We start from the raw sequence: 27,422 nt of genomic DNA on the forward strand, positions 1-27,422 counted from the left end.
GTTTATAAACATTCCATTAACATGTCATATAACTCTAATTCTATGAATTTGTTTAGAATATTCTTTTCTTTAATATCATTTAAGAAAATTTCGGATTGACTAATATTCCACTAATTAATAAACTAAGATTCTAGACTTTTTCTTAAATGTGAAAGAGATACACCAAGTCAAAAAGAGTATTGATGTAAGATATAAACGGGGAATGTTTTTTATTTTTTTCATTTTTCGTCTTTAATGAATTTAACTTCATCTCATTGGTCAACTTTATACTATAATAACTTTTATATCATTAAGTTTTCTAGCTTCTAGATAAATCTAGATTGTATTTTATCATTTTTTTTTTACTTAAACCTCGGAAGTTAGTCTTTGCCTTTTTTAATTTAGAAAAAAAAATACATAGATCGAATATAAAATCATAAGAATTCACACTAAATTCCAATCCAATGAAGAAAAAATATTTTTTAGAAAGGATACTAATTGTTAAGATTCGAAAAAAAAAATGATTTCCAATCAGTACATTAAATAAATAAGAGAGTTGTGAAAATTTTGTGCAATTTTATTCTTAGTTAAGTCCAATTTTCATCAATACAAAAGTGGTACACCTAAAAAAAAGTTAATTAATCAGCTCTCTTTGAAATTTTTGGTAGAATCAAATTATTTTCAATACAAGTCAAGGGAATAAACCCAATGTTCCATATAAACCATACTCTCATAAGTAATAAGTAAGAGTATGAGTAAAAATACCTCATTTGAACTTCTGTTAATCGTTCGTAAATATTTTGAGAATAATACAATGATTTTTTTCAAGAAATCCTTACGAAAAAAAAAAAATATATATATATATATATATATATATATATATATATATATATATATTTATCAAAGATATTCCATAAAAATTCATCGTGACTCCTTGTGAAATAATGAAAAATTACTAATTTCCTTAGAAAAAGGACAATACTGATATAACTGAAAATTGTAACCAACAATAATCTCAAAAAATCTAACATAATAATAAAGACCGAAAATATATTACATAATAATAAAGACCGAAAATATATTGCTTATTGTTCGAGACCCATTATAAAATAAATCTATACTTTTTTTTATCTTTTTTCGAAATATTAATTACTTTTTTTAAGAATAATAATTGTGGAATAAAAAATCCAAAATTTTACTTGTTTATAAATTAATTTTCATAACTGACGCTGAAGCTATCGAAATGTAAACCTTAAAGGAGAATTCATCAAATTGCTTCCCACCCTCAAAAAAATATAAAAGCTAGATGGATTATGAAAAGAGAAAAGTTATACTTGAAAGAACTAAAAGAAATATTATATTAATAGGAACATTAAGAACGTATATATTTTTGGAAACCATAATGACGAAGTTGGGCTTTGATAAAAATGGGGTGGTTGGATGGGAGTGCAGGAAGAAAAAGTTTATCTCTATCACTAACCTTCATTGCTTTGTGTTGAATGGTCAAAGTGAATCTAAAATCTTTATTTTTATTTTTTAATCTTCTATGTGTACAATATATGGAAAAGGTTCAAATTATCCATTTATTGAAAACAGTTTAGATTGTGCAATTTAAAAATATATTCTGAAATTAGAAAATACAAAATGATCTATGGATTTGAAAATCTATTCTAAATTATACAATAAAAAATTATTAATTTTAAATTATACAATCCAAAATATACTATTTGTAAATCTAAAAATATATTTGGAATTGTAAAAGTTAAAATATATTTCTAAAATATATAATCCAAAATTATTATAAAATCTAAAAATACACTTCAAATTATATAATTTGAATTTCTAAATTACTTAATCAAAAAATACATTCTCAATTATAATCCAAAGTACATTTTAAATCTGGTTTCCAATAAAAAAAAAGTAAGAAACATATCAAATCATTTAATTCATAATATATTTCCAAATTACCATTCCACATAATTTTCGATTCCCAACATTACGAATTAGAAAAAATACATTCTAGATTTTAGAAACATGTCTTCAAATTCCAAAATCCAAGAATCTAAAACATGGACATGGTATACTTTTTCAACACCCCAATGGAAGAAAAAATATATATTGCCAAGGATAGAATAAATTTAGATATGGTTATGGATAAATGACTACAACTGTAACATATTTAATATATTAGGATACGGGGCTGCTTCTCAAGTGTACAAGATTTGAAAAAAAATATTTAACCAAATAACATTCACATAAATTAAATAATTAGAAGAATATTATAAAAATAATAATACGTAGTTTTGTTCGGTTCATTGAATATATAAATTACAATCTAATAACTGAATCAATCAAAAATAGTTTCATTCCAATTAGATTTCATTAAACTAAAACTTCAAACTAATTCCACTGATTTAGATTATCGGGTTTATCCAATCTAAACTTATGAACATCCTACTCTTGATTAGATCTTCACAGTTTAATGTCAAGTTGAGCACCAAAAGGCACGATCTAAGAAGGAAGAAATTATTACTACAACTAAAGAGACTAAAATTATAGATATGTATTAACCAAATGGGCAGTCACTAGAGTTATAGTCTAAAACTGAAGCTATGCTAGAAACTTAGTATTTGCGTCCAATTATCCAAATTAACATTTAACAATATAGAATTATGAACTCATAAAAATTTCACCAGATACTACATATAGAACGGGGTATAACCTTCTAAAAAACTCTAGAATACTAGAATACTAGAATACCATTTTCACAAGCGCATTAGAAGCTTCAGCTGTTCCATACTGCAGCCAGTCCTTAGAACATACAATTGCCTCTACTGTCTCTGGCCTCAAGGAACTCCGATAATGATCCATCTCTTTGCTTTTTGAATAAAACACAGAATCGGGAGCAACAGTACAAACCGGAACAGATAATATATCCCGGGCCATCTTGGAAAGAGTAGGGTACTTGAGTTTGTTTAGCTTCCACCAACCTAATACATCAAAGTCTGGAACACGCGGTAACAATGATTCTTCAAGGTACTGATCTAGCTCAGACTTCGTCTGTTGGCTAGTAGTTTCCATGATGTACGCATCGAAATCTGTTAGACCATTATCAGACAACACAGCATCTCCTGGGTATTCCTCCAGCCTACTACGGTTTCCCGAACTTCCATCTTCAGCATAAGCAGGTGTTAGTTGCAATGGAAGGGCTACATACTCATGAAACATCTCATGAATTCCATCTTCCACAGTCTTGATATATAAATGAGCATCATCGCCATAGATTTTTGTGAAACTGAACTCAACAAGCTTCATCTTAAAACGGGGATCCAAAACTACTGCAAGCGCCAAAACCAGACTACACTCTCTCCAGTAAATATCAATCTTTTCGTGCATAATTTTATTAAGGCTGCTAATGAAGGGATCTTCACTCGTAACTGCACGAGCTGCGTCTAATTGCAATTTCCAAACTTCTTGAAAAAGGGTGATAACAGTGGGATGAGTTGTTGCAGTAAGAATGTTTGCTGCATCAAAAAGCGGCTTCAGGTAGCTACAGAGGGTTTCAACCAGCTTCCAGTCCTGCATTGATGGGGCTCCCTTGTAATCGGGATCAGAAGTGTCCAAACAAGAAAAAACTTCCTTTAGCTCAGAAGCTGCCACAAGCATTTGATATGATGTATTCCAATGAATTTGGTCATCAATAAAAAGGCTCCTTTCGCTAGGAACCTGAAGATGCTGTTTCAGCTCCAAGAAGTTTTCCTCGTGCGATTCAGAGGTCTTCACATACTTAACACTATCACGGATTTTACTGATCAACTCTTGCGCAGAACCCAACAAATCATTTGCAACACTACTTAAAGTCTGAGCAATGCAATTACCAACTAGTAACTGACCATTGAGGATGTGTGGATTCTTCACGGAGAGTAATGGTCTGAGATTTTCAAGGGCAACATTACTCAGAGCCTGATTACAAGTGACAGAAAATAGCCTACCCTCCAAATTCCACTCAGAAAGGCAAACAGCAACAGCATGGGTAAGTGCAGAATCTGAATAAGGATATGGTTCCAATACAACATTGAGAATTCGCCTTTGCAACTTCCAATCATGATCCACAAAATGTCCTGTGATAAATACATAACCTAATGATTGACTTGATTTCCAGATGTCCAGTGTTAAGCAAACACGTCCAGGTAATCCCCCAATATAATTTAAAAGATGATTCTTTTCAATCAGGAAAGTTGCAACACAATCTCCTTGAATAGAGTTAAAGGTCACCATGTTGAACTGTGGCTGCAGATTTTGAACAAATGCAACAAATCCCGGATGCTCAACCATGTGAAGAGGGTAATCATGCATAATAATCATTCTAGCAATTTCATGGCGGCATTTGTCCTGATCAAAAGTGACATAAGGGGTATTGGGGGATCTATATCGCTTTTTAGGTGTACTGCTAGCATTTCCAGCCCCACTTCCCCTATTGCGTACAGTATATGGGGCCAATTGATTATGGTCATGGTTGCGTAGAAGAGCTGAGCAGGTCCCCTTGGCAATGTGGCGTTTGAGATGGCTGGTGCCAGCAACTTTTGAACCTGTACTATATGCAAAAGTTTGAGCACATTGCTTGCACCGTGCCCTTCTACACCCAGGACTTACTGTTTCTATTGTGAAGTGCTCCCAGACTATAGACTTTTTTTTCCTCCGCTTAGTAGGCTGGGTTTCTGAGATATAAACCTCATTGTTCAGTGGTGTCTCGGCACTTATTATCTCGTAGCTGGGTATGGCATCAGAGATGGCTATTTCATAGTTTTCTTGAGAATTGACTAACCGATTGTGGTGCATTGCTTCACTATTTTCCAGCTCATAATGAGACAGCATTTGGGAATTGACCAGCTGATCATGGGAGAATACTTCATTGTTAGATAGTTGATGGTGGGATAAATCCTCACAATGGTTAGAATGATTGTTAGGCAGTGCTTCATAATGGGTCAGATGATTGTGATATAATACTTTGATGTCTGTGAGATGATCATCTACCAGTGGTTCAGAATTGGGTAGCAGTTCTGAGTGGGGCAACGATTCAGGTTGAGGCAGCTGATCTTCAGGAATCATATGGAGAGTCGTGAACTGATTATCAGGACTAGTTTCAGAATGGGAAGGCTGATTGATTGGATCTGCTGCAGAAGCCAACTCATTTTCAGGCAGAGCTTCCAACATGACCACATCATTGCCTGTCTGGATTTTAGGCACGTTGGCATCATTGTTGAACTGTGTCTCAAACATGATCACCTCATTGCTTTGCTGAGTCTCGGACATGATCCCCTCGTGGCCTTGCACTGTTTCAGACATAACCACCTCATCACTGTGCTGTATTTCATATACAAGCTCACCATTACTATTACTAGTATATGTTTCAGAATTACCCACATTATGGTTTAGCAATGCCTCAGTATGCACCTGCTGATTACTGCATTGTGAAGCCTTCATATCAAGTGCTGCTCGTGCTTCAGAGCTAACCAACTGACAGTCAAATAAAACTTCAGAGTCGGCGTTGGTTGGTGGCAACCCAGAGTTAACTGTCTGACTGTCATGTGAGGCATCACCATTGTTAGAATGGTCAATCACAGGTTCTTCAGAGTTGCCCAAATGTTGATTGGGCAATGCCACTGCTTCATCATTAGTAGCCAGTGTTTCAGAAGCAGTAAGTTCCTTGTGAGGCTGTGTTTCCAAATTGGACAGATCTTTGTTCGGCTCAAAATCAGACTTTTCCACACTATTATCTAGCAGTGTTTCAGACTCTGCTAGATCATTGCTGGGCTGAGAATCAGCACCAACAACTGGATCAGCTTTAATATGATGAATCACCACTTGGTCTTCTTCGAGGGTACCAACCATCATGCCTAACACCTGGAAGACAAAGATACTAATTCACGGTGAATTACAATCAAGCATAATTTTCCAGATATCCAATTACATTACTATAAATTAGAAAAAAAAACACTTATATACATGATTTCTATACTAACAATTAATTAATAAAATATTTCCCTACTATTACATAAAAACCTGTTTTCAGATATCTTTTCTCCCTACCCTATGTTTTTACTTTTGAAATATTAAATTAAACGATTGATGAAGTACGAAGAATGCGAATTGCCAGCGACGTTATTCGCTGACAACAATAATAGTATCCAACAATTCACTTGAAGCGGGGAGAACCGACCGCACAAAATTAAAAACAAAAAAAACAAACATAAACTATATATCAATAAGCGCAACACAAGGATCGATCTAGCGAACATCAACGATGATCCCAAAATTCTCAGAGGCTGTGTATAACAGCAACAACGGAAGCATGTAAATCCAAAGAAAATAGGAGAAAGGAAAATTACCAGGTTTTAGTGTGGGAAACTAACGGTAAAGATGCCGATGGACGGCGTTGGAAGCGGAAGCCCGGAAACCGAGCTTCAGGGCTGGAAGGAGTGGGATCTTGGGTTTTGCAGAGAGAGGGAGAGAGGTTTGGGCTTGAGAACCAACCCGAGAAGGTAATTGGACCTTGGATAAGATTTTTGAGCGAGACGAGGGTTCGGTTGGGACTGGTTCGCGAAATAGGGTTCTGAAAAGATTTTAAAGTAGGGTTTTCAATTTTGGATTGATATTTGGACTCCCAGGTCCATTCTTATTATTTTCTTATTATTTCAATTTATTTTATTTCTAAGAAAATATTTACGTTGAATTTTACGTCTATGTTTCCCATTCCTTTGTCTAAGTCTTAGCCCACTCCATGAGAGAGTTATTGTCGCTTATTTTATTTAATTATATTTTGGAATTTTAGAAGTAGTGGGCCAGCATTCGTGAAATAGCCCAATCAATAGTTCTAATGATGGCCCACTGCATTTGTGGATAGCGTGCTTATTTGTTTGCTTTTCTTTACTAAATAATAATAATAATAATTATTATTATTATTATACCTCTTTTAATTATTAAATATATTATCTAATTATTGTTTCTCAAACATGTGAGACTCAAAAATATTAATTCTCTAGCACATAATTGTAAAAATTTATGCTTAATTAGTTGGTTTTATTGAGAAAGTAAATCTTATTTAAAACTCGAGGTAATTCCTTTAAAGCGTTCAAATTGTATTGCGTATTTTTTAAATAGTTTAGGACCGATATTCAAAATATAAATCGTAATGTTGAAAGTCTACTTTTATCTCTCCATTTATTGTAAATATTTTTATTTTATTATAAGTAATCCAGAAGAAATAGATTTTTTTTTTTAATTAAGGAGTTCTTTTGTCTCTTTCCTATAATAGGATTAACTCATAGGTTTCTTTTTTCCTTTTTTGTATAGCCATACGCTAACTGAAGCATTGTTTTTTTTTTAAGAGTAGTGATATTGTATATTTTCAATTAGATGATTGATATTGAAAAAATAATAATTTGATAACATATTTTTAATATGTTAATATTTTTTTATCTTTTAATTTAAAGTATTAATATATATATATATAATTTATCATTAGAATAAATGGTTAAGTAGGCTTTTTTTCTCAAAGATGTAAAAATGCTTTTCGTAATTAAGTGTAAAATATTACTTTTACCTATGATTTATCACTTTAAATTTTATCAAGGTAATTACCTTATTTATTTATTGTAAGCGATACTACAAAGCAAAGTATAAAACCCAAAATAATTTTAAAGAGATTTTATATTTTTTTAAATGAATAAAAAATACATTCTAACAAAATGATACATAAATTGGTACCCTAACAATAAGATGAATTTCATTCATAGTCTAAGTGTGGTGGAGGTGTCATGTACCCTATATGTTGTCTTTGTCGATATGATATCATCGAAGTCCACATACATGTAAGTTGAGTACATCTCGATTCAGATGGTCGAGGTGTAGTCGAACACATGTAGTACATCAATCCATGGGCTTTATATGTTATATGTTAAAGTCTTTATATTGTTGTTATGATGTTGGTTCTAACATGTGCAAAGAAAATTTGTATCTTCCTCCTATTGTCAAAAAGATGTTCATTGCTCCTCCAATTTTGGGGTGGTATTGTAACCACTCTCTCCCTCAGCTTCATTATTAGTGCAAAGAACATACACAGCCTTTTGCATTAAAGTCATGTTTTCAGGGATTTCCTTCTCCTTCCCCTTTGTTGGTTACCTCTTTAGTCCTTCTTAACTTATGATTTTATTGTTTCAATGCCTCAATCTCTGAGGTTCTCTTTTTGTACTCAACAAATTCCCTTTGCATCTCCAGCATCATGACCATCTCTTGGGACATTTTATCGGTTTCTTTTTCATCTTGCTTCTTGTCAACACCATACAATCTTCTTTTTCACAGAATATATGTCGATTTCACGATGGATGCCAAAATATTTTTGTTTGTAGAACCAACTAGACTATGTGAAGGTCTTCACAAGTTGCTACCTTCTTGTGCTTCGAACTCTCACAAGTCGATAAATCCTCATATATCGCCCTCTTCAGTCCGAGACGGGGGTTGTGCCTACAAAAGACATTTTGATACTTAAGTCAACTAAGTGTGTCATATGATAATAAATGTTGTAATAATGAACACAATTAATTTTTCTCGAGTATTGTGCTTTTTTTTATATTATGATTATGGGTCCTAGTGCTGTCAAAACGAACCACCCGACTTGACCCACCACGAGTTGGTTACTTAGTGAGTCAACCTAACCCGACTCATTTATTAGCGAGTCAGAAAAATTCAAACTCGGCTAAACCCACCACGGGTTGGTGGGTTAAATGGGTTGACTCACGAACTCACTTAATTACATTTTTTTGAATAAAAATTACAATTGTAATTCAAATCTAAATAAATTTCACCCCAAAATGATGTTAAACTCAAGACAATTCAAAATAATAATAAAAAGTACAATACAATCTACGTATAATGAGTTAGATGGTATTTTTTAGGATTTCATAAGATAATAAATTAATAAAATAAAATTAGGTAAGTTGGTGAGCCAACCCGGCTCACCATGGGTTCAACTCATATGAGCCGAATTTAAATAAGGCAGGTTGAAACTTGACCCGCATAAAATAAATTCATTTTTTTTTTCAAACCAACCCAACCTGAACCCGTGGTGGGCCGGGTTGGCCTGCAGGTTGTAACCCTTTTTAACAACTCTAATGGGTCCTCACCTGGATGAGTCTTGGCCCATATGATTAATTACCATAATTAACTCTAAGGAGTCTGCTAATGATGTTTTAGATCCTTCCTTTAACTAATTACGTTGGACCATTACTAACGATCTAGTCCTAGATGTTGTCTTTGTCGATATTGATGAGTACATATTTATGGCTTCATTTGACCTTTAATACTAAATTCTTAATTGATTTTTGTACTTTAATAGAATATTTTAATTAGGATTTGTTATAATTGGGTTTACTTAGCATGAGATACAAAAACATGTTAAAAATAAATTTTTTAGTTGCATAAATGTTCTTTGAATATTTTGAGGAGTGTTAGTGTAGTTGCAGCTAAGCTCATTGTGGTGTAGAAATAATTTGGTTAAAGTTTCATGACACTTTAAAAATAAATTCAAGAATAAAAAATAATCAAGACCACAAGAAATTAATCCAAACATGACATAAAAAGTGAAGAAAATTTTCTAAGCCAAGAAGACAAAACAAGCAACAAAAATTGGATTTTGCAATTTTTTCTATTTTTTCTACTAAAAGGACCTTGGTAATTGATAAATGCTTATGATTAAAGATAATTTGGGGAAAATATATCTTAGGATGTTTTATTTGATATTGTTAAATAATTACCTTATTTAACTCTATTAATAAATATCAAAAGATAATATTTGTGAAATGTTTTTTAATTTAACAAATATCTTCTCAAATATTTTTAGATCTCGACAACAATCAAATATATTTTGAAGATATTGGATTATTTAGAAGATAATTATAGGAGATTACATTATCATAAAGAAGATTACAACAACAGAAAAGCCTGAAACAAAGCCCAATATAATTTTTATATAAAGAGACTTAGGAAAACATATTATACGAGATTGAGGGTTCAAATTCCGTCCTCTATCTTTTCTCATGTTCTCCACCCTCTTTTCTTATATTTTCATTTTATTTACGCATTTCATAAAGTGGTAAGTCTCTAGGGTTGTAATTTAGATTTATCTATGTCGTTTTCTTTTTAATCAAGTAAAAGTAATAATTTTTACATTATAGTAAGTTAGTAATGGTGTGAAATCTACAAACATATCAATCATATAAGTCTAATGGTTTTAATTTTAATTGAGAATTTACTTTGATTAAAGTTATAAACTTTCATGTGATTGAATGAGTTTTTTCAATAATTGAGAATGTACTTTGATTAGCGGTAAATTTTTTAACAAGAATTAATCAAGAATGTACTTTGGTTAATTAGCTTTTTACTTGATATAAGAGGTAAAAGAATAGACATTACTAGACATAATAATATTTAATTGACAATGTACTTTGATTAAATTTACTATGATTAATCTACAAAGCTCTTGCTTTTAATTGAGAATGTACTTCGGTTAACAGTAAAAATGCCCACAAATTAATTGAGAATTTACATGAATTAATTTGAAAATCTAAGATAATAATTCATTGAATAATAATTTTTACATAACCAATAATGAATCCTATTTTGAAAAAGTAAAATCAACCTATTTTCATTATCATCATTTTTATCTTTTTAAATCTTTTTTATAAATTTCTTTCTTTCTATCTTTTGTTATTTTGTTCTTTAATCTTCTGTTGATTTTTATCTTCTTTATTGTTTTTGTTTTAACCCTTTTGTATAGTATTTACAAGAACTGTACTATATCTGGTTATCGATCGACTAAGGAGAATCCGACCCAAAACAGGCAACCGACCGGCTGTCAAACACACCAATCAGGAAAGGTAAATATCATTAATGGCCAATTAATACGTTTAATGGTCATATTATATTAACAAATATTATTGGATTTATTGCCATATCAAATATGAATTAATGAACTTAATTGTTATAAGCCCTATAAATATAGGGTTAATGCCCAGGTAAAGGGATCTTAATCTATTACAATAAAATAAGGGATCTTAATCTATTACAATAAAATATAGACCTCTTTATGAAACATATCTGACTTGAGCGTTGGAGTGTCTTATGCAAGTCAACCACCCATCGGAGTGGATTGTATTCTCGGAGAGGATTGAAGATCAAAAGAGAGCAGAGCAAGGAAGGACGATCAACCCTCAGACCAATTCAACCGAAACAATAACTAATTTGTTAAGAATCAATTATGTGTTTTGAATTTATCCTTTTTATTTTGTTGGTTATTATCTTAGCAATACTGAAGTTGTTATAGTTTAATAGTATTAATTTGATCGTGTCAACTACAACGTTATCAATATGATATCATCTCAGGTTTGTGTACATGTAAGCTCAATACATCTCGATCTAGATGGCCAAGGTGTAATCGAATACATGTAGCACAATACTTTTAGCATATATCACATAAATCTTTTAGTTTTATAAGCATGCTCCTTTATCCTCTAGAACATAATTCTCCACTCTTTTAATTTAACTTCATGTTTATATGTATTTGTTTTTTTTCTAGTCTTTTTCTTTGCTTCTAAATTTTCTAAACATGTTTTTGATCGTTTGGGCATAGAATGAAAATGATTACAAAATTAGTTTCAATTTATATTGATTAATGATTGAAATATAATTAATTAACACCGCGTTAAAAGATGGAATGAGATAAAATAAAATTGTCATTGAAGAATGAACTATGTATTAACTGATTGAAAATAAGATGGCGGGTTGAGAATTGACAAAATATTCAAATTTTGATATTCAATCTATTATAATTTAAATCCATATTATTTTAAGTTCATTTAAATGGATTTATTCCAAATTCAAATTTATATATTTGGATGTAAAATACAATCTACTTAATTGAATTTAGATTAAATAATCTTTAGATTTTAAAAATCTAAAATAATATGTGTTTAAGTTGAGTAAGTGAAATTAAGAATCAAGTCGAAGGTCGACGTGAGTTAGTTCAGATTGAAGGTTAGTCAACTCAATCCCAATTGAAGATCGACTTGAGTCATTCTTGGTTGAATATCAGCTTGAATCAGTCTTGATCGAAGATAACTTAAATGGATTCTAACTAAAGGTTAATCCGCTAGTAAGTTCCAATCGAATGTCAGTCCGAACAACCCTAAGTAAAGGTCTAAACAAGTTAACAAAATCTAAAAATTAATCCATGTTCGATCCAAATTAATCCAAATCTAATTACTCTAATTAAAATAAATTTAAATTAAAATCAAAATTCATTTTAATTAGATCAAGTACATTAAACTATAGATCCAATTGATTTTATAGGATTATACTAAATATTGGAAAATCATGGGCACCCGCGTGTCATGTGAAACATTGTAGGAGTGGCATGAAACAGCGTTCTTGTGATAATAGGAGAAAAGGTTAACAGTAGAAGGAATGAAGTCCATATCATGGTGACTAGTGCTCCATTGAATAAAACTTACAAGTGTCATTTTCAGGAATGCAAAATTGAGGCCCTAGCTGGTATTATCGAATGGAAGTTAATTCAGAAAGAATTTGATTGGATTATGATGTGTAAGGGTTTGCTTGTCCCTACTCTTCATATTGCTTCCATTCTTTCCCTTTTTGAAATGACCCCACACAGGTCTATTGTTGTCGCGCGTGCATAATTGGGTAAGTCACCACTGTGCCTTAGTTTTTGCTCCACAGGCATGGGTCGACATGCACTGCTATATATATATATATATATATATATATATATATATATATATATATATATATATATATATATATATATATATATATATATATATATATATATATATATATATATATATATATATACACACACACGTCTGTCACATGCCTCACTTCCTCACAACAAACATATCTTTGATCTATCATCCCTAAACACTATCCTAAATTTTCTTCTTCCATTTGAGCCTCTCATATGAATGAAAAAGAAATGAAAAGAAAAAATGAGTTCTGCTGTTTCACATAATATTGTATATTATTCCGGAAGACCCTTCCTTTTGAATTGTTTAAAGTTTATTCTCACTTAGTTTCCACTTGATTATTTTTATACAAGAGAATTCAGTTAATCAATAATTTTTATAAGGGTTATACTTTTTTATAATTTATTTTTCTTCATAATATGCATCACTATTCGATTTCATAGTTATGCTTTCTTTTTCGTCTGACCTAATTATGAAAAGAAAATAATAGTATTTCTTTTAATAGTTTGTATTTAATTTTGAATTGTTTGATTGAATAGTTTGGAAAAATATTTTTTATAATTCGTTATAACGTGTACATTGAAGTTTATGCATAAATTTGATAATATTTCGGTTGAAACCATTTTATATTGTTCTCTAGATGCATATTTTATTGTGGTCATGAGTGATCATTTTAATTTCATGTACTTTGGATACTTAGTGAGAGATGTTGCTGAAATTTTATCAAATTTATGATGTTAGATTTCTTCGTATACAAGTTGGCAAATTATGAAAAATATTTTCTTTGAATGGGCAGGATCTCACCTTCTAAGAGTTAAAATTTTGAGATTAATAGAATTTGTTACGAACATAGTATGGATCGAAGCTAAGTGAATAAATGTCACATCCGTAAAGAGTATGAAGTGGGATTTTTTGAATTCTTGTAATATGCTCAAGAACACACACATGCACATAATCTTTATGAATATAACATATTTTTGTCTTTATGTTCGTTGTCTATATCAAATACGTCAGGACTTGGGCACAATACGTGATCATATTTTCATTTTTGGTATAGTGAGGAGTTATACAATTTAGACTTGACATGGAGAAGTATTACACAAGCCTATAATGCCATGAGGAATAGATTATGTGAACGAATAAATGACTAATAATTTAGAGAACATGGCACATGATGTTGGTGAAGAAAATTTTGAAAGAGCCCATTTATACAATTCTGTTAAGTTCGATCAGAGGAAGAGTTGTACCCAAGATGCGCTAACTTTACATGACTGTCGACAACTTTGAAATTGTTCAGCTTAAAAGCAAGAAATAGATGGATCGATAAAAGTTTTACATAATTGTTGGAGTTGCTGGAGGAAATGCTTTAAGAAAATAACATGTTACCTATCCATAATCACAAGGCAAAGAAAATTCTATGTCCAATGAGTTTGGAACACCAAAAGATACATGTATGCCCCCAATGATTGTGTATTCTATAGAGATAAGTTTGCTTCACTGAAGGCATTCTAACATGTGGTTTATCGTAATTTAAAAAGAAAATTGATGGAAATATTGGGGATAAAGACAAAGATGGTCCACCTATTAAGGTGGTGTAACACTTGCCTATAATACCTAGGTTGAAGTGATTGTTTGTCACTAAAAAATATGTGAAGAACTTGAAATGACACGCTGATGGAAGAAAGTGTGATAATCTTCTTCGACATCCAACTAATATTCTCCATAATGGAAGAAAAATGATAAAACATTTCTAGAATTTGGTGCAAAGCCAAGAAAATTAAGACTTGTACTTGCTATAGATGTAGCAAACATAGGTCATGGTTAGTTTTGCTGATGATTTACAATCTTTCTTTGTTGTGTTGAAAAGAAAATATATGATTTTGTCTATGATGCTCCACTATTTCCCATAACGCGTGCGACGATTATGACATTTAATATCCCCATGCTTGAGTGTTTGTGTCAACTTCAAAAATCCAATTCGTGGGGGAGGTCTTAGGTACATTTTTAGTGTGGCCTAATGCATTGATCATGTCTTACTTTGGCCCACCACAAGTACTATAATGTTATTCTCAGTATTTTATCTTACAGTTTATAATTAAATGATTTATACCTTTGAGAATCTTTATTTGAGTTCTCTTATCCTGAAAGCAAGTCAAGTGTTAACTTCTTATCCATGAAGATGATGACATGGTAGAAGTAATAGATGATCTTCTAGGAAAGCTCCTAAGGAAATTAAACAAGTTGAATAGAGAACCGTCAGTGCTAAAGTAGGAGTTAAGAATATTTGGCCTTTATAGTGTCATGTCTTATAGTACATTAATCTAAATCATGCCTAGAGATAATTAGGGGAGACAAGATGTTGAATATTTCAATCATATAACTATGTTGCATCTAAGATTTTTCATTGTATTTCATATTTAAATCTTGGAATTGTTATTTTTAAATTTACACTTAATTGTCTTTTTATAGATACATGGACATAGTCATTTAGGACCAAGGTGGACTTCTATGTATGAATTTATTGAACCTTAGACAATTCAATCTTCTGGAATCATACTTGACCACAAGCAAACTTATTTACAAATGTGGATGTCTGAGTCAAAAAGAAAGATGTGCCTTGCGTCCTACATTGTTGGGTAGGTGTTAATGAATGTAATATTTTATGAAGTAATGTTAATTATTGGACTAACTATTTGTGATTGATGGTAGGACCATTAACAATTAATAGTCACCATTCTAAGATAGTACACAATTGTATGATTTTGTTTGTTGCATAGGAAGATGAAACCTGGTTTGAAATTCATGTTACAAATGTAAATGTTACTTTTTTTTTCTTCATATAATCTACTTAGTTATATTAATACTAACCTATATTTCCAATTTAATTAGAGTTGGATGTTAGCCTAGAGCTAGGGGTGGGCAAAGTGCACTGTACTGCACTGCACTGTAAAAATTTATAGTTAACTATAAACCAGTTCAGAAAAACTGCACTGAACTAAAAAATAGTTCAAAATAACTGAACTGAACTATTTTCTGGTTCAATTATACTGCAGTACAGTTCAGTTAATTAGTTTTTAGTTTATCACACTACAATTCAATTAACTATATTCCATGTTCAATTAACTCATGACAACTCATCAACACTAAACTCTTCCCAAAGACATAAATCAATAAACTGCGGAAGAAAATAAAACACGATAAAGTAAAATTCCCATAATTAATTAATATACGCCACAATAATATTAATTTGGTAGAAACAAAAAATAATAAAATAATTTATCCACACAAACATTATGTCATCTGCGTAATGGTGTGAAGATGCTAGCATCCTTCTTCACCAATCCTCTGGAGAGAAGATGCTGCAGAACCAAAGCCCTCATAACGAGTCCTTTCTCCAAATTGTACCTAAACAACCAAGGGTACGCAATAAACACAGAACTATCCCATCCAAGCTGACCCACCCAAAACCCCGTCACTGCATCAAGTTTCTCCATGGAACAGAGCATCATTGCAGGGTGTTTCCTAAACCCATCATAAAAATGACCTAAACCACTATGATAGAAAATGACATAAATCACAGTTCACAATTAACTGTACAGTTCACAGTTAACTGTACACTAAGTTCAGTATTTTTAAACTAAATTGTTAAACAGTATAATTGGTTTTTAGTACAAATAGTTTAAGTTTTTTAAGTACCAAATAGTATAGATTAACTATAGTTTACAGTTTTTTACTGAACTGTGCCCAGCCCTACCTAGAGCACACCAAATTCAAGTATTATATCCAAAGGTTGGAACTCATTTATCTTAAAGTTATTAATTTTTGTATGTCAATTTATGACCTTGATATATGATTATTTTCTTTGTCATGTTTAGTGTAACAAACACAAATATTCATCAGAATGTGACTATAATGTCATATCTTAGATAAAAATAATTATTTGAGCTGCAATTAGAAATGATTGGACAAATATAATATATTTATATATATATATATATATTAGAAATCTGATCAAACTTTAAACATTTATTCATACATAATAGTTGTGCTACATTTTCAGCAGTTCAAGAATTCATCACTTATAAAAGATGATACTATGAAGAACACAAAACAAGAGTGAGCATCTAATTTACCGAAACGATGGAGGACCCAACAACATTAGAACTTTGTTTGAAATGGTACCAATTAAATGTTGATGTGTGATAACTCTCCAAATTTGCATTATTTTCTATGTTTAGAAGATTTTGTTAGTGCATTTTTGTTCTTAATTGTCTAGAGTTAGGTTTGTTTTAGGAATTTTCTTTAAATCTTTAGATTTGTAGAATTTTAGTTAAAAATAGGTTTTTAGGTGTAATTTTTAGTTTTTGTTAATAATTAGAAAATCTTATTTTGTTTCCTTAGAAAATCTTTGATAAAAATATTTCTTTGTTAAATTTCCTTTTCTTTTCTTTAATTTTGGATTTTTTTTCTCTCTCTTTACTGCAGATACAATTTAATTGAAGCTGTGCTGCTAGATTGGCACTAGGTTGGTGCTGATGCCACTGATTGGGCCACTACAAATGATTGGGCTGCTTGGGATGCTGACACTGCAATTGGGCTACATTTGAGAATGAGATGCTGGATTGAATTTAGGTTGTTGTCCTGCCACATTGGAAGTTAATACTCTGATTGTCACTTGCATGGATGTGGGCTTAATTGAAATGCTTTGGGGTTGAATTGCACTATGGAACTAGGCCGTTGCATGGGCTGACTCAAATTAAGTGGAACGATGTCGTTTTGCTGCAGCTGATTGGGGGTCTGAGATTTGTGATTCATTTTGGAAAAAACAAAGGAAGCCCTAGATCATTTGAGAAAGAGAAAACCAAACCCTTTGAGAGCTAGGGAAGAGAAAGGAAGAAAAGCTCCATAGCTGGTCTGATCCTGCCCATAGAAGGAGAGCTGAACGGAGCTAACTGGCACGTGACCGAAAGGGGAAGCTCGAATTGGTGGAGAGGTTGAAGCTGATCGGAGGGTTGGTGATCAAAGTAGATAAGAAGGGTGGCCGTCCGATTAGAAGCTGGAAGCGTCACAACAAGGTTCCCCTCTCCTATTTTCTTTTTCCCTTTCTCTTTTCGTTTTCCAACCCTATATAAAGGGGTTTTTCACCATGTAAATAGAATACTTTTTACACACTTTGAGATACACTTTCAGTTTACAGTTCTAAGCTCTGTAGATTAGGGTTCTTTTCCACCTTCTATAGAGTAGGGTTCCGTTCTCTTTGCTTTTAGAGCGCACATCACGGTGGTGACAGCCCGCGGTGACTCTGATTGAGCATGTATTCGGTACAATTTTTGTAATTTTCTTTTCTCGTTAATAATACGCTTTGTTCTTGATGTTTCACATGTTCAGTGTTTTGTTATTCTGTTATGTTTCATGCTTATGTGTTCCTTGTGTTGTTTCAATGAAGAAACGAATTGGACTATGATTCTTTGCATTTTATATTTCCTTTTGGAATCAAATGACTCTATTTTGAGCATTCACTTTCGAGATGTCTTCTCGAGCCAAAGATGAGTCCAGTACATAAAAACTCATTCAGTTTTGTGTTTTTATTCTTTTTCTTCTATTATTTTTTTTTTGTATGTGATTTTAATTCTGTAATTGAACTTTATTTGAGATTTGTGAAGGAAAACATCCACATTTCTACATCTGTTTTGGATGTAATATGACTCCATAGTGAGCATGACTTATCAAGAGGTCTTCTTGAGAGATGTTAAGCTTCATAATTGTCAGATTAAATTCAATTTCAGTGTTGTAATACTGTTCTTGTTTTGTTTCAGTTCTGATTTCTGCTCCTATTTTCTATTTGATGATATATAGATTAGGATAGAGTGATCTGTGTGGCTGATTTGGTTTCATTGCAATTTGATTTCTGTTTTAGCCAATACTTCTTACTTTGATTTTGTCTTATTGTGAATATAGATTAGGTTCAGTAGATTAGATGTTGGATGTCCACTCTTTTGGTTCTAATACTTGTATATACTACTTCTTTTAGGCATCTTAGTATCTTGTTCAGTTTTAGTTTTGGTTTCCTTGTACTGTTAACTGTTAGCATTCATAGGTTAGTTTTAGTTGCATTTAAGTTCTCATAGTAGTTTCAATTCTGTTTCTGTTTAGGTAGTTTAGAGTTCTATTCTCATTTCTTTTCTTTTATTTCGAATTACATTTTATTTCTTCATCTTTTTCCTTTATACAGATTTGATTCATTCATTCTTTTCTCTTTAATTTCATTGTTCATATTTCATTTCCCCACCTTGCATTAGTAGTTCATTAGGTGTTAAATAAATACAAGATTCAATTCTACACTTTAAACTTAATTCTAGCCGAGTATTTGGATTGATTCCCTGGTTGTCCTATACTACATTAGTGGGGACTAGGGTTTGTTGACTTTTAGTGCGACCTAAAAGCCTTTCAACAATGTGTTGTGCTATTTGTCATAAAAAGTCATCATACTCTCGCATAATCGACGTTTTTTAACGTTTTTTTTCTACTTTATCGTTAATTTGATGTCTCTTTATATGATGCAAAGTTTCCTCTCAAGTTAAAAGTAAAAAATAACAAACGTTAAAAACTATTTTTATAATAATATTATAAGCTTAACATGGAAAGATTTGTTTCATATTATATATATATATATATATATATATATATATATATATATATATATATATATATATATATATATATTTACTAGTAGAGAAGGAAAAAATATGTAATAAAAATATTTGGAAACAATACAATTGAATATTTCTATTTTGATACAATATAAACTAGTGAGGAAAAAAAATAAAAAAAAATTTAAAAATTATATAATTTGATTAATTTAATAAAAATAAAAAAGACCAAAAAATACTAAAATAATATATATATATATAATTTTAAAATTCTTTTCCTTTTCTCCTTTCATCATACATTCAAGACTCTTCCAAAGAGCATGAAAAATCTTATAAATTTTTCATTACTCTTCAGTTTTTGTTATAAACCTTTATTGATGCAAAATAATATTAATAAATTTGAGCTGTCAAAATGGGTCACAACCCACTGGTCAACCCGGTCTACCACGTGTTTGAGTCGGGTTGGATTTGAAAAAATTGTATTTTTTATGCGGGTCAGATCTCAACCCGGCTCGTGCGGATTGAACCCGTGGTGGGCCAGATTGGCCCACCAACCCACCTACATACTTTTATTTTATTAAAATTTAATTTTAATTTTATAAAAAATATTTATTATTTTTTTTTGATTGAAATTTGTTTAGATTTAAATTATAGAAAGTTTGTAATTTTTTTTATTTAAAAAAAATTGTAATTAAGTGAGCCGGTGAGCCAACCCGTGGTGGGTCGGACCGAGTTCGAATTTTTCTGACTCGCTAATAAATGAATCGGGTTGGGTTGACTCACTAAGTGACCAACCAGTGATGGGTCGGGCCAGGTCGGACCGGGTGATCCGTTTTGACAGCTCTATAATAAATAAAATAACGAAAACAAATTAGTTTCTTGTAAAACTAGGAAGTGAATAATAGAGAAATTTAAAATTTCATAACTAAAATGTCCATTATACAATCTCGAAGCCTAATTTGGGAATTTTGTGATGACCTAGACCTTTTTGCCATCATTAGATCTTTGGTGGGAAAGAATATTGCCTTGTCAGCTAAGTGGCTTCGGCATTTTAGTTTGCTACCAAGTCCTCTTTTCGGGAATTCTGTCCTTCTTGTGTGAAATTGATGAGCTTGATTATTCGGCCTGTTTTTTACATCTCATTTGTTCTATAAGTAGTTAATTAACATCGTTTTCATGTAAGTCCTATCATTAAAAAGGAAAGAAGAAGAATTCGTGTGCAGACATATCTTTAGAAAGGGAATTCACTCAAATGAACTTTGAGTTCAATATTCTTTAAACGACTTAAACTCACAATTAAATTTTCAATAACACCACTGATCTTAATCTTTTTGTATTTTTGTATAAGTCAGTAATCAAAACTAATTTAATTATGATAGCATCGATAGGTTTTTTGAGCAAAAAAAAACATGTAAGAGAAAAACAATACTATAATCAATAATCTGAGTTCAACTTATACATACGTAATTTTGGAGAGGATGCTTAAAGAAAAAAAAAGATATGTAATTTTTGGACTCTTTTGACCAAAAAGCCATTTAAAAGTGATCTACATGTTGACCATTTTGTCTGTCACAGAATAAGGTAAAAAGTAGTGAGGATCATGCTATATAAATTCATCTCTCCCCTCACTTCCCTTGATCACCCTCTTCCTCTCTCTCTCTCTCTTTCTCTCTATATCCACTCTTTATAAAATAACTTTCTCATACAAACGAATTAGTGGCAGTACATATACAACATCAATGGAGTCTGGGAAGAATTTGATGTTGCCACTCTCTCATGAAGATTCTAAACAAAATGAAGAGAGACAGCGAAAAGTTTCAGCCATGACAAAAAAGGGAGTCTTCGTTGCTTTATCTTATATGGCCTCTTCTGGTTTGTGATTCTTTTTCTTATACTACTTTTAACCTAAGTATTCTTCATTATGTACATTAATATCTAGTATTTGTTAGCGTATATTGCATAAATCTTTTAGCTTTTTAACTGTGTTCTCATCGTCTGAACATGTTCTTTATTTCTAAATTAGCTGAAACATGTGTGAGATAGAATGGCATATAATGAAAATGATTATGTTCATGTTTGTTTTAGAGTTTGGAATCTTTCCATGATGTTTTGAACGTGAAAAATAGAAATTATCCAAAAATAGTTTGAGTCTCCACTGATTAAGAATTCAAATTTGATAGAAAAAGTTAAATTTGATAAATCTGAGTTTTTTTAAAAAAATTATTAAAAAATATAACACTAATATGAGTTCAACTTATATAAAAAGAAACTAATATTATTTATAATTTAAAATCCTAAGTTCCATATTATAATATTATAAAGATGATTAGACTTAGATTGAATAACTTAGACTTATCCTTAAACTTTGGACACTTTTATATATAAACTTTATTTACATTTAGTTGGTGTTGAATCTTGTGAATCTCTCTTCTGAAAAAAACCTAACACAATTAACATGTATACTTTTAAGAAGCAGAGTAAGAAGTTGTTGTTTTTGAAGGTTCATTGAAAATAAGGTGGTGGGTGGGGACCATATCTCATGTGAAACATTGTAGGATTGACATGAAGGTGTGGTGGTAGTTGTTCTTATGATAATAGAAGAAAAAGTTAACAGTGAGAGGAATGAGGTCCATATCATGGTATAAGTGCTCCATTAAATAAAACTTACAAGTGTCAACTTCAGGAATGCAAAATTGAAACCCTAGCTGCTATTATTGAATACACATTTGACATTGCATCCTGAAGCCATTTTCATTTACACTTACACATTATTACAGATAAATTCGTTTGAAAGTCCAATGTTCCCACCAAGGTCAAATTTATATTTTCATTATTACTCTAATCAAATTTATTGCTGTGGTTGAATTTTAATTACAATATTCAAATCAATTTTCAGTTTTCATTCATATGTTTAACATTTTTTTAGAACTAATTATAATGTTAAGTTATTTCTTTTAACTTCAGTTAAATTCAATTCATGAATTTTCTTAGTAAAATTCGAACCTACTCTAATTAATTTTTCTGTGGAATATATTGTATAGAAATTTTGGGAGGATGTGGGGCCTATTCTGTGGAATATGTATAGTTTTGGCTTTTGTAAAGATGAGACGATTTTTAGGCAGTTCTACTATGTGTTGGTTGTTAAGTGACCCAATTTCAGGTTCAGGTGTTTCTTTGTTGTCTCATTTGACCAAGTTTTTTCATTCATTATATTTAATTTTCTTCCTTGGCATTTCCCTTTCTTTCTAAAAGCATAATACATAAGATTTTTATTATATATATCATAATTTCACAAGTTTAAAAGTTGAAAAATCGAAGTAAAACACAATTTATATAATTTTTTTTCTATTCTTTGAAACGTTTTTTAAAATTAAAAAGAAAATATTCTATCTCTAGAATTGATGACCAAACATTTGATTCTTAAGGATTCCATTAATTTTTTTTAGACTTCAACTTCTAAACAATATAGATCAACTTCTAAATAATGTAAGATTATCATAAATAATGTAAGATTATTGGATATGATAGTAACTAATTTTTTTTAAAACATGTCCTCTTATACAAATTATAACTTGTGAAAAAGTACTTTCAAAAAATGTAACTTCAATTAAAAATCAATTCCCACAATTAATTACTAAAAAATATGTATATTTAGAGCTGGTTAAAAGTGAATTTTAACGAGTCAATGTTATTAAATAGTGAACAAATCATAAAATTACGATTACTGATTAATTATGATCCAATTTTAAAAACCGGCTTTAAATAACTAATGCTATTCTATAACTAATTTTTAAATTATTTTTTAATTAAAACACTTTACTGTTAACTAAATTGATGCTAATTAATATATTTTTATTTTAAATTTATTAATTTAACGTTAGTTTAATTGAAGTTAACGAAATCTATTTTTAATGATAATTTAATTTGTATTAGTATAATCAACACTGATAACAATAATTTTAAAAAAAGAATTATTGTACATTGTCGCTATTTTTAACAAAAATAAAACAAAAGAAACAATTTGGAGTATATGAAGAAAATAAATATAGATAAATGAGATCAATATGTGAAAAAAATTATATAGAAAAATAAATAAAAAATTTGTTATTTTTAAATTAGGTATAATCTATCGTTTTAATTCATTTTCATAAAGATTCATATCACATATAGGTTAAAACGATACTAACTTAAATAAATATTATTAAAATTGTACTATATCAATATTAATCTAATCGGTGCCAATTTAAATAAAAGATATAATAAATAAAATTGGTGTCAATTTTGAAAATACTAATTTAAATAAATATAAATATTAAAAATAAATAATATTAATATATTAATATATATGATGTTAATTTATTTATATTTAATATTATTTTTAATTAGTACAAACTAATAAGTCAATACTGACTAGCACAAATATTTTATTTATCAACAAAAATTAAAAATAATTAGTTCAACTTAAGTAAGTTGACTCTATAACTGTCTAACATTAAACTCTAATAATAGCATCAACCAGTGAGTTTTAATTCAATACTAATACAAATATTTTACTTTTATTTATTAAAAAGTTAGCATATATTTAGAATTGACTAAACTGATGTATTTTTTGTAGTGAACATTGACTTAAATGACAAACACAATTTACATAGTATAAAATTAAATTTAAATTTAATATATACTTTTTTAATTTTAAAAAATGCATTTTGTATTCAGTTGTTCCTGGTTGAGTTTTGCTGCATAGATAGAATGTGCCATTGTAACAGTTCAATGTAATGACTGATTCTTCTACAGTTCTCTTGGTCATGTTCAACAAAGCAGCCCTCTCCTCTTACAATTTCCCTTTTGCAAATGTCATCACACTTTCTCAGGTTGCTCTTTTTTCAAGATGATTTATGACCATTTCTTTGAGCTTCCTGTTGAAAAGTTATGGTACTTGTTGGTTTCAGATGGTTTTTGCATTCATGATTCTGTGTGCGATGAAATCCTTGAAGGTGATTTCTTTCACAACTAGTGAATCGCTGAGCGGTTCTAGCAATTCAGCAGTATTTGTGTCCTTTAGGACATTGGCCCAAACACTTCCTCTTGCTTTAACTTATTTGCTTTTTATGGTAAGCACTTTTTTGTTTTGAGCCTTTTTCGTTGAGAAGAGAAGCACGAGTTTTCTCCTACAAGCATTGTTTACACCTTTGTGATAATAGGTGGTGACGATGGAAGCAGTGCGAGGCATAAACATTCCGATGTACACCACCCTGAGGCGAACTGTAGTGGCCTTCACAATGGTTATGGAGTATTTTCTGTCAGGACAGATACATTCAAGAGTTGTTGTCGGAAGGTATGTCTCTCTCAATATTTTTTTTATCTGCTGTTTAGATATTTTATAATGGTTGAATTACATACATTTATATTTATTTGATGCATGTTATAAAATAAAATAATTATAAAAAAGTAAATTTTTTATTTATAAGATTAATTAAGTCACATTTACTTATATATTCTAAAGTTGCTTTTATCCTTTGACTTTATAAAACTAATGTTATCGTCAATAATATGATGTATTCGAGCAAAGAGGTGGAGTTGTTGCGATTAAGTTTTTCCTACATTGAATTATTGAGCGATTATGTTACTGTGCCTAACGAACTAAGGGATTTTTCAGCGTTGGGATAATCATAGCAGGGGCTTTTGTTGCTGGAGCTCGCGACTTCACATTTGATTCTTATTCCTATTCAGTTGTATTCATAGAAAACATGTGTAAGGCGGTGTACCTTGCTTCTGTTTCTCGTCTTTGTAAGATTTCATCATTTTCTTCTTCTACCCATTCTGTTCATTATTTTACCCATTTCTTCATTGAATATTCACAAATTCACGACTTTTCATAGGTAAATCCACCGGCCTTAACATTTTTGGCATTGTATGGTGCAACGGTAACATTCAGTGATCTTGAAGTTTTCTTTAATCTTCAATGCCATTTTGTTCTTAGCAATAATTGCAGTTTTCTCGATTCTTATTTTCTATTTAGTCGTGATTTGTGGACCAATCTTGTTTCTCTGGTCCTTACTCAGAGGAGACCTCCAAACAACACTAAACTTTCCATACTTTTTCTACCCTGGATTTCAGGTGCTTCTTTCTTTTCTTAACTTCCTCTACAAATCGAATTCTGATACTTCCATCTCAAACTTCTTTGTAATCTGATATTCATAGGTTTTTAATAGAACTACAGCAGTCATGCATTTCTTGTTATATAGCGTCAAACTGTCTATGATAGTTTTTGGAGGCATTATATGAAATTTGAATCTTAATGTTGTGCAGGTTGTTATGCTTCTTTCTTGTGCTTTCACTTTCTTTATAAACTACATAGTAGTGTTGAACACAACTATCAACTCGGCACTTACACAGGCAATTTGTGGTAATTTAAAGGTCAGTTATTTATAGTTTTGTCGTTGCCCATTTTGCCATCCTTAAAGTATGTATCAAAATTACCTTAAGATTTTTCTGGCAGCACAAACCGTTAGTTTAAACATGAAAATAATTTTTCTCTCTTTACATAGCCATGGACTCTTGTTCTAACTCTGATGGGAGGTTGATTCATAAGCAAAGTTGCTTTTAAAAATATTCACTGTTGAAGTATATGAGCCGTTTGTTTTTCTACTTACACAAGCAGCATTTTCATAACAAGGTACACAAAATGTTTGAAGTAATGCATGCATTGTAGATGCTATGTATACCAATTTAGTTTTGAAACATAAAAATTTGTGCTTCTCATGATTCTTATGTTTACTGTTTCCTGATCTGTTCCTCTGGTCCAGGATGTTTTTACTAGTGGCTTTGGTTGGTTACTATTCGGAGGACTTCCATATGATTTGGTAAGAACAAATTCTTTCGTATTCTTGAATTTCTTGATCACTAAGCTCACTAAATTTTTCTTCTTATGCTTTATTTGTTCACAGTTCAATATTCTTGGACAAATTCTTGGCTTTCTGGGATCTTGTTTGTATGCCTATTGTAAACTTCAAGGGAAATAGGGAAATAAGGACGAGCTTTCATAGTTTAACAGGGGTTGACTACTTCCCTAAATGGATCAGAAAACCAGAAAGCATCGTATTGTGCCCCCCAAGTTTTGTAGATTTTACATAGTGGGAAGGAAGAAAAATCAAGTATCAAACCATCTTTATGACTATTTACAGTATAAAGTGTTATTGTCTGCAATAATATACCTTAGGGAATAAAAATCGAGAATGAACTAAATGTACATTAGAAATTAGAATTAACACATTTATAATGACAATATATTCACTCAGCCACAAAGAACTATTAACACTATTTGAGCATTATAAGATAGAAAGAATTGTATGTAATTGAGTATGTTCTTCTTCACCCTGATTCCTTTCCATAGGCTTCTTTAAATGACCTTTGCAACAATTCTTTGCTAATAACTGAACTTTGCTTGATCTTTGTCATTAGTATGGAATCTTTTATGCATCCCTCAATGTGTTCTTAGTTAGGAGGTTGATATAAAAAGTCTTGATCTTATATTAAATGTTGTTAAACATACATAATATACTATTTTCATATAAAATTTATCTTATGACCGTATGATAGACTTGGATTTTATTGTTGAAGATATGAATCTTTATATTTGAAAAAACTTTTATGTAATATATACCTTAGAGAAACATTTGTTGTTACGTCTTGTTTACGCAAGACAGTTTTGAAAACACATAGCAAATATAAGAACGTACAGATCATCTATCGTTAAGACTGATTGAATCATTCGATAGTCTAAAACAAAACACACATTGCAATATTTGTTGGGATAAATTAAATTTTAGGGTTTTATTAATAATTTTTGTTTAAATCTTAATTTTTTAGTTTTTAGGTAGTAATATTTAGTTTGATTTGATACAGATAAAATAGATAAAATAGGGATACGTAGTTATAATTTTTGATTTATCTAGGTATAATATTATTTTATGAT

At 30.7% G+C, this 27,422-nt stretch overlaps 2 protein-coding genes across 5 annotated transcripts; one reads left to right on the plus strand and one right to left on the minus strand.

Moving 5' to 3' along the window:
- Positions 1 to 2,523: 2,523 nt before the first annotated feature.
- On the minus strand, positions 2,524 to 6,641 carry LOC108331693 (zinc finger BED domain-containing protein DAYSLEEPER). 3 transcript variants are annotated; one of them, XM_052876965.1, is made up of 3 exons: positions 6,369 to 6,608; positions 5,404 to 5,883; positions 2,524 to 5,312 (listed from the first exon to the last, which is right to left on the minus strand). In XM_052876965.1, exon 3 carries the CDS (start codon positions 5,290 to 5,292, stop codon positions 2,731 to 2,733), a length of 2,562 nt encoding a protein of 853 aa, XP_052732925.1. In that variant the 5' UTR covers positions 5,293 to 5,312; positions 5,404 to 5,883; positions 6,369 to 6,608; the 3' UTR covers positions 2,524 to 2,730. The 3 variants fall into 3 exon arrangements, with proteins under 3 accessions (XP_052732925.1, XP_052732924.1, XP_017422056.1); XM_052876964.1 differs by having other exon boundaries at positions 2,524 to 5,899; positions 6,369 to 6,641; XM_017566567.2 differs by having other exon boundaries at positions 2,524 to 5,883; positions 6,369 to 6,621.
- Positions 6,642 to 21,104: 14,463 nt separating this feature from the next.
- On the plus strand, positions 21,105 to 26,658 carry LOC108331229 (UDP-N-acetylglucosamine transporter UGNT1). 2 transcript variants are annotated; one of them, XR_001832351.2, is made up of 11 exons: positions 21,105 to 21,319; positions 24,242 to 24,318; positions 24,397 to 24,558; positions 24,649 to 24,782; positions 25,104 to 25,234; positions 25,327 to 25,371; positions 25,467 to 25,564; positions 25,757 to 25,864; positions 25,996 to 26,123; positions 26,254 to 26,310; positions 26,395 to 26,474. XR_001832351.2 is itself a non-coding variant. In XM_017565875.2 (10 exons), the coding sequence occupies exons 1-10, from the start codon at positions 21,187 to 21,189 to the stop codon at positions 26,467 to 26,469; spliced, it is 1,020 nt and encodes a 339-aa protein (XP_017421364.1). In that variant the 5' UTR covers positions 21,105 to 21,186; the 3' UTR covers positions 26,470 to 26,658. The 2 variants fall into 2 exon arrangements, 1 of the variants encoding a protein (XP_017421364.1); XM_017565875.2 differs by lacking the exon at positions 25,996 to 26,123 and having other exon boundaries at positions 26,395 to 26,658.
- Positions 26,659 to 27,422: the final 764 nt, after the last annotated feature.

The sequence above is a fragment of the Vigna angularis genome, chromosome 4 (genome assembly GCF_016808095.1).
Source record: "Vigna angularis cultivar LongXiaoDou No.4 chromosome 4, ASM1680809v1, whole genome shotgun sequence".
NCBI lineage: Eukaryota > Viridiplantae > Streptophyta > Magnoliopsida > Fabales > Fabaceae > Vigna > Vigna angularis.

What these genes read in the sequence shown, in the direction of transcription:
- LOC108331693 (XM_052876964.1), bottom strand. Translation starts at nt 5,874, where the DNA reads ATGATGGTTGGTACCCTCGAAGAAGACCAAGTGGTGATTCATCATATT.
- LOC108331229 (XM_017565875.2), top strand. Translation starts at nt 21,187, where the DNA reads ATGGAGTCTGGGAAGAATTTGATGTTGCCACTCTCTCATGAAGATTCT. An exon ending in TTTTCTACCCTGGATTTCAG is followed by an intron (nt 25,565 to 25,756) that starts GTGCTTCTTTCT and finishes AATGTTGTGCAG; the next exon opens with GTTGTTATGCTTCTTTCTTG. An exon ending in CAATTTGTGGTAATTTAAAG is followed by an intron (nt 25,865 to 26,253) that starts GTCAGTTATTTA and finishes CCTCTGGTCCAG; the next exon opens with GATGTTTTTACTAGTGGCTT.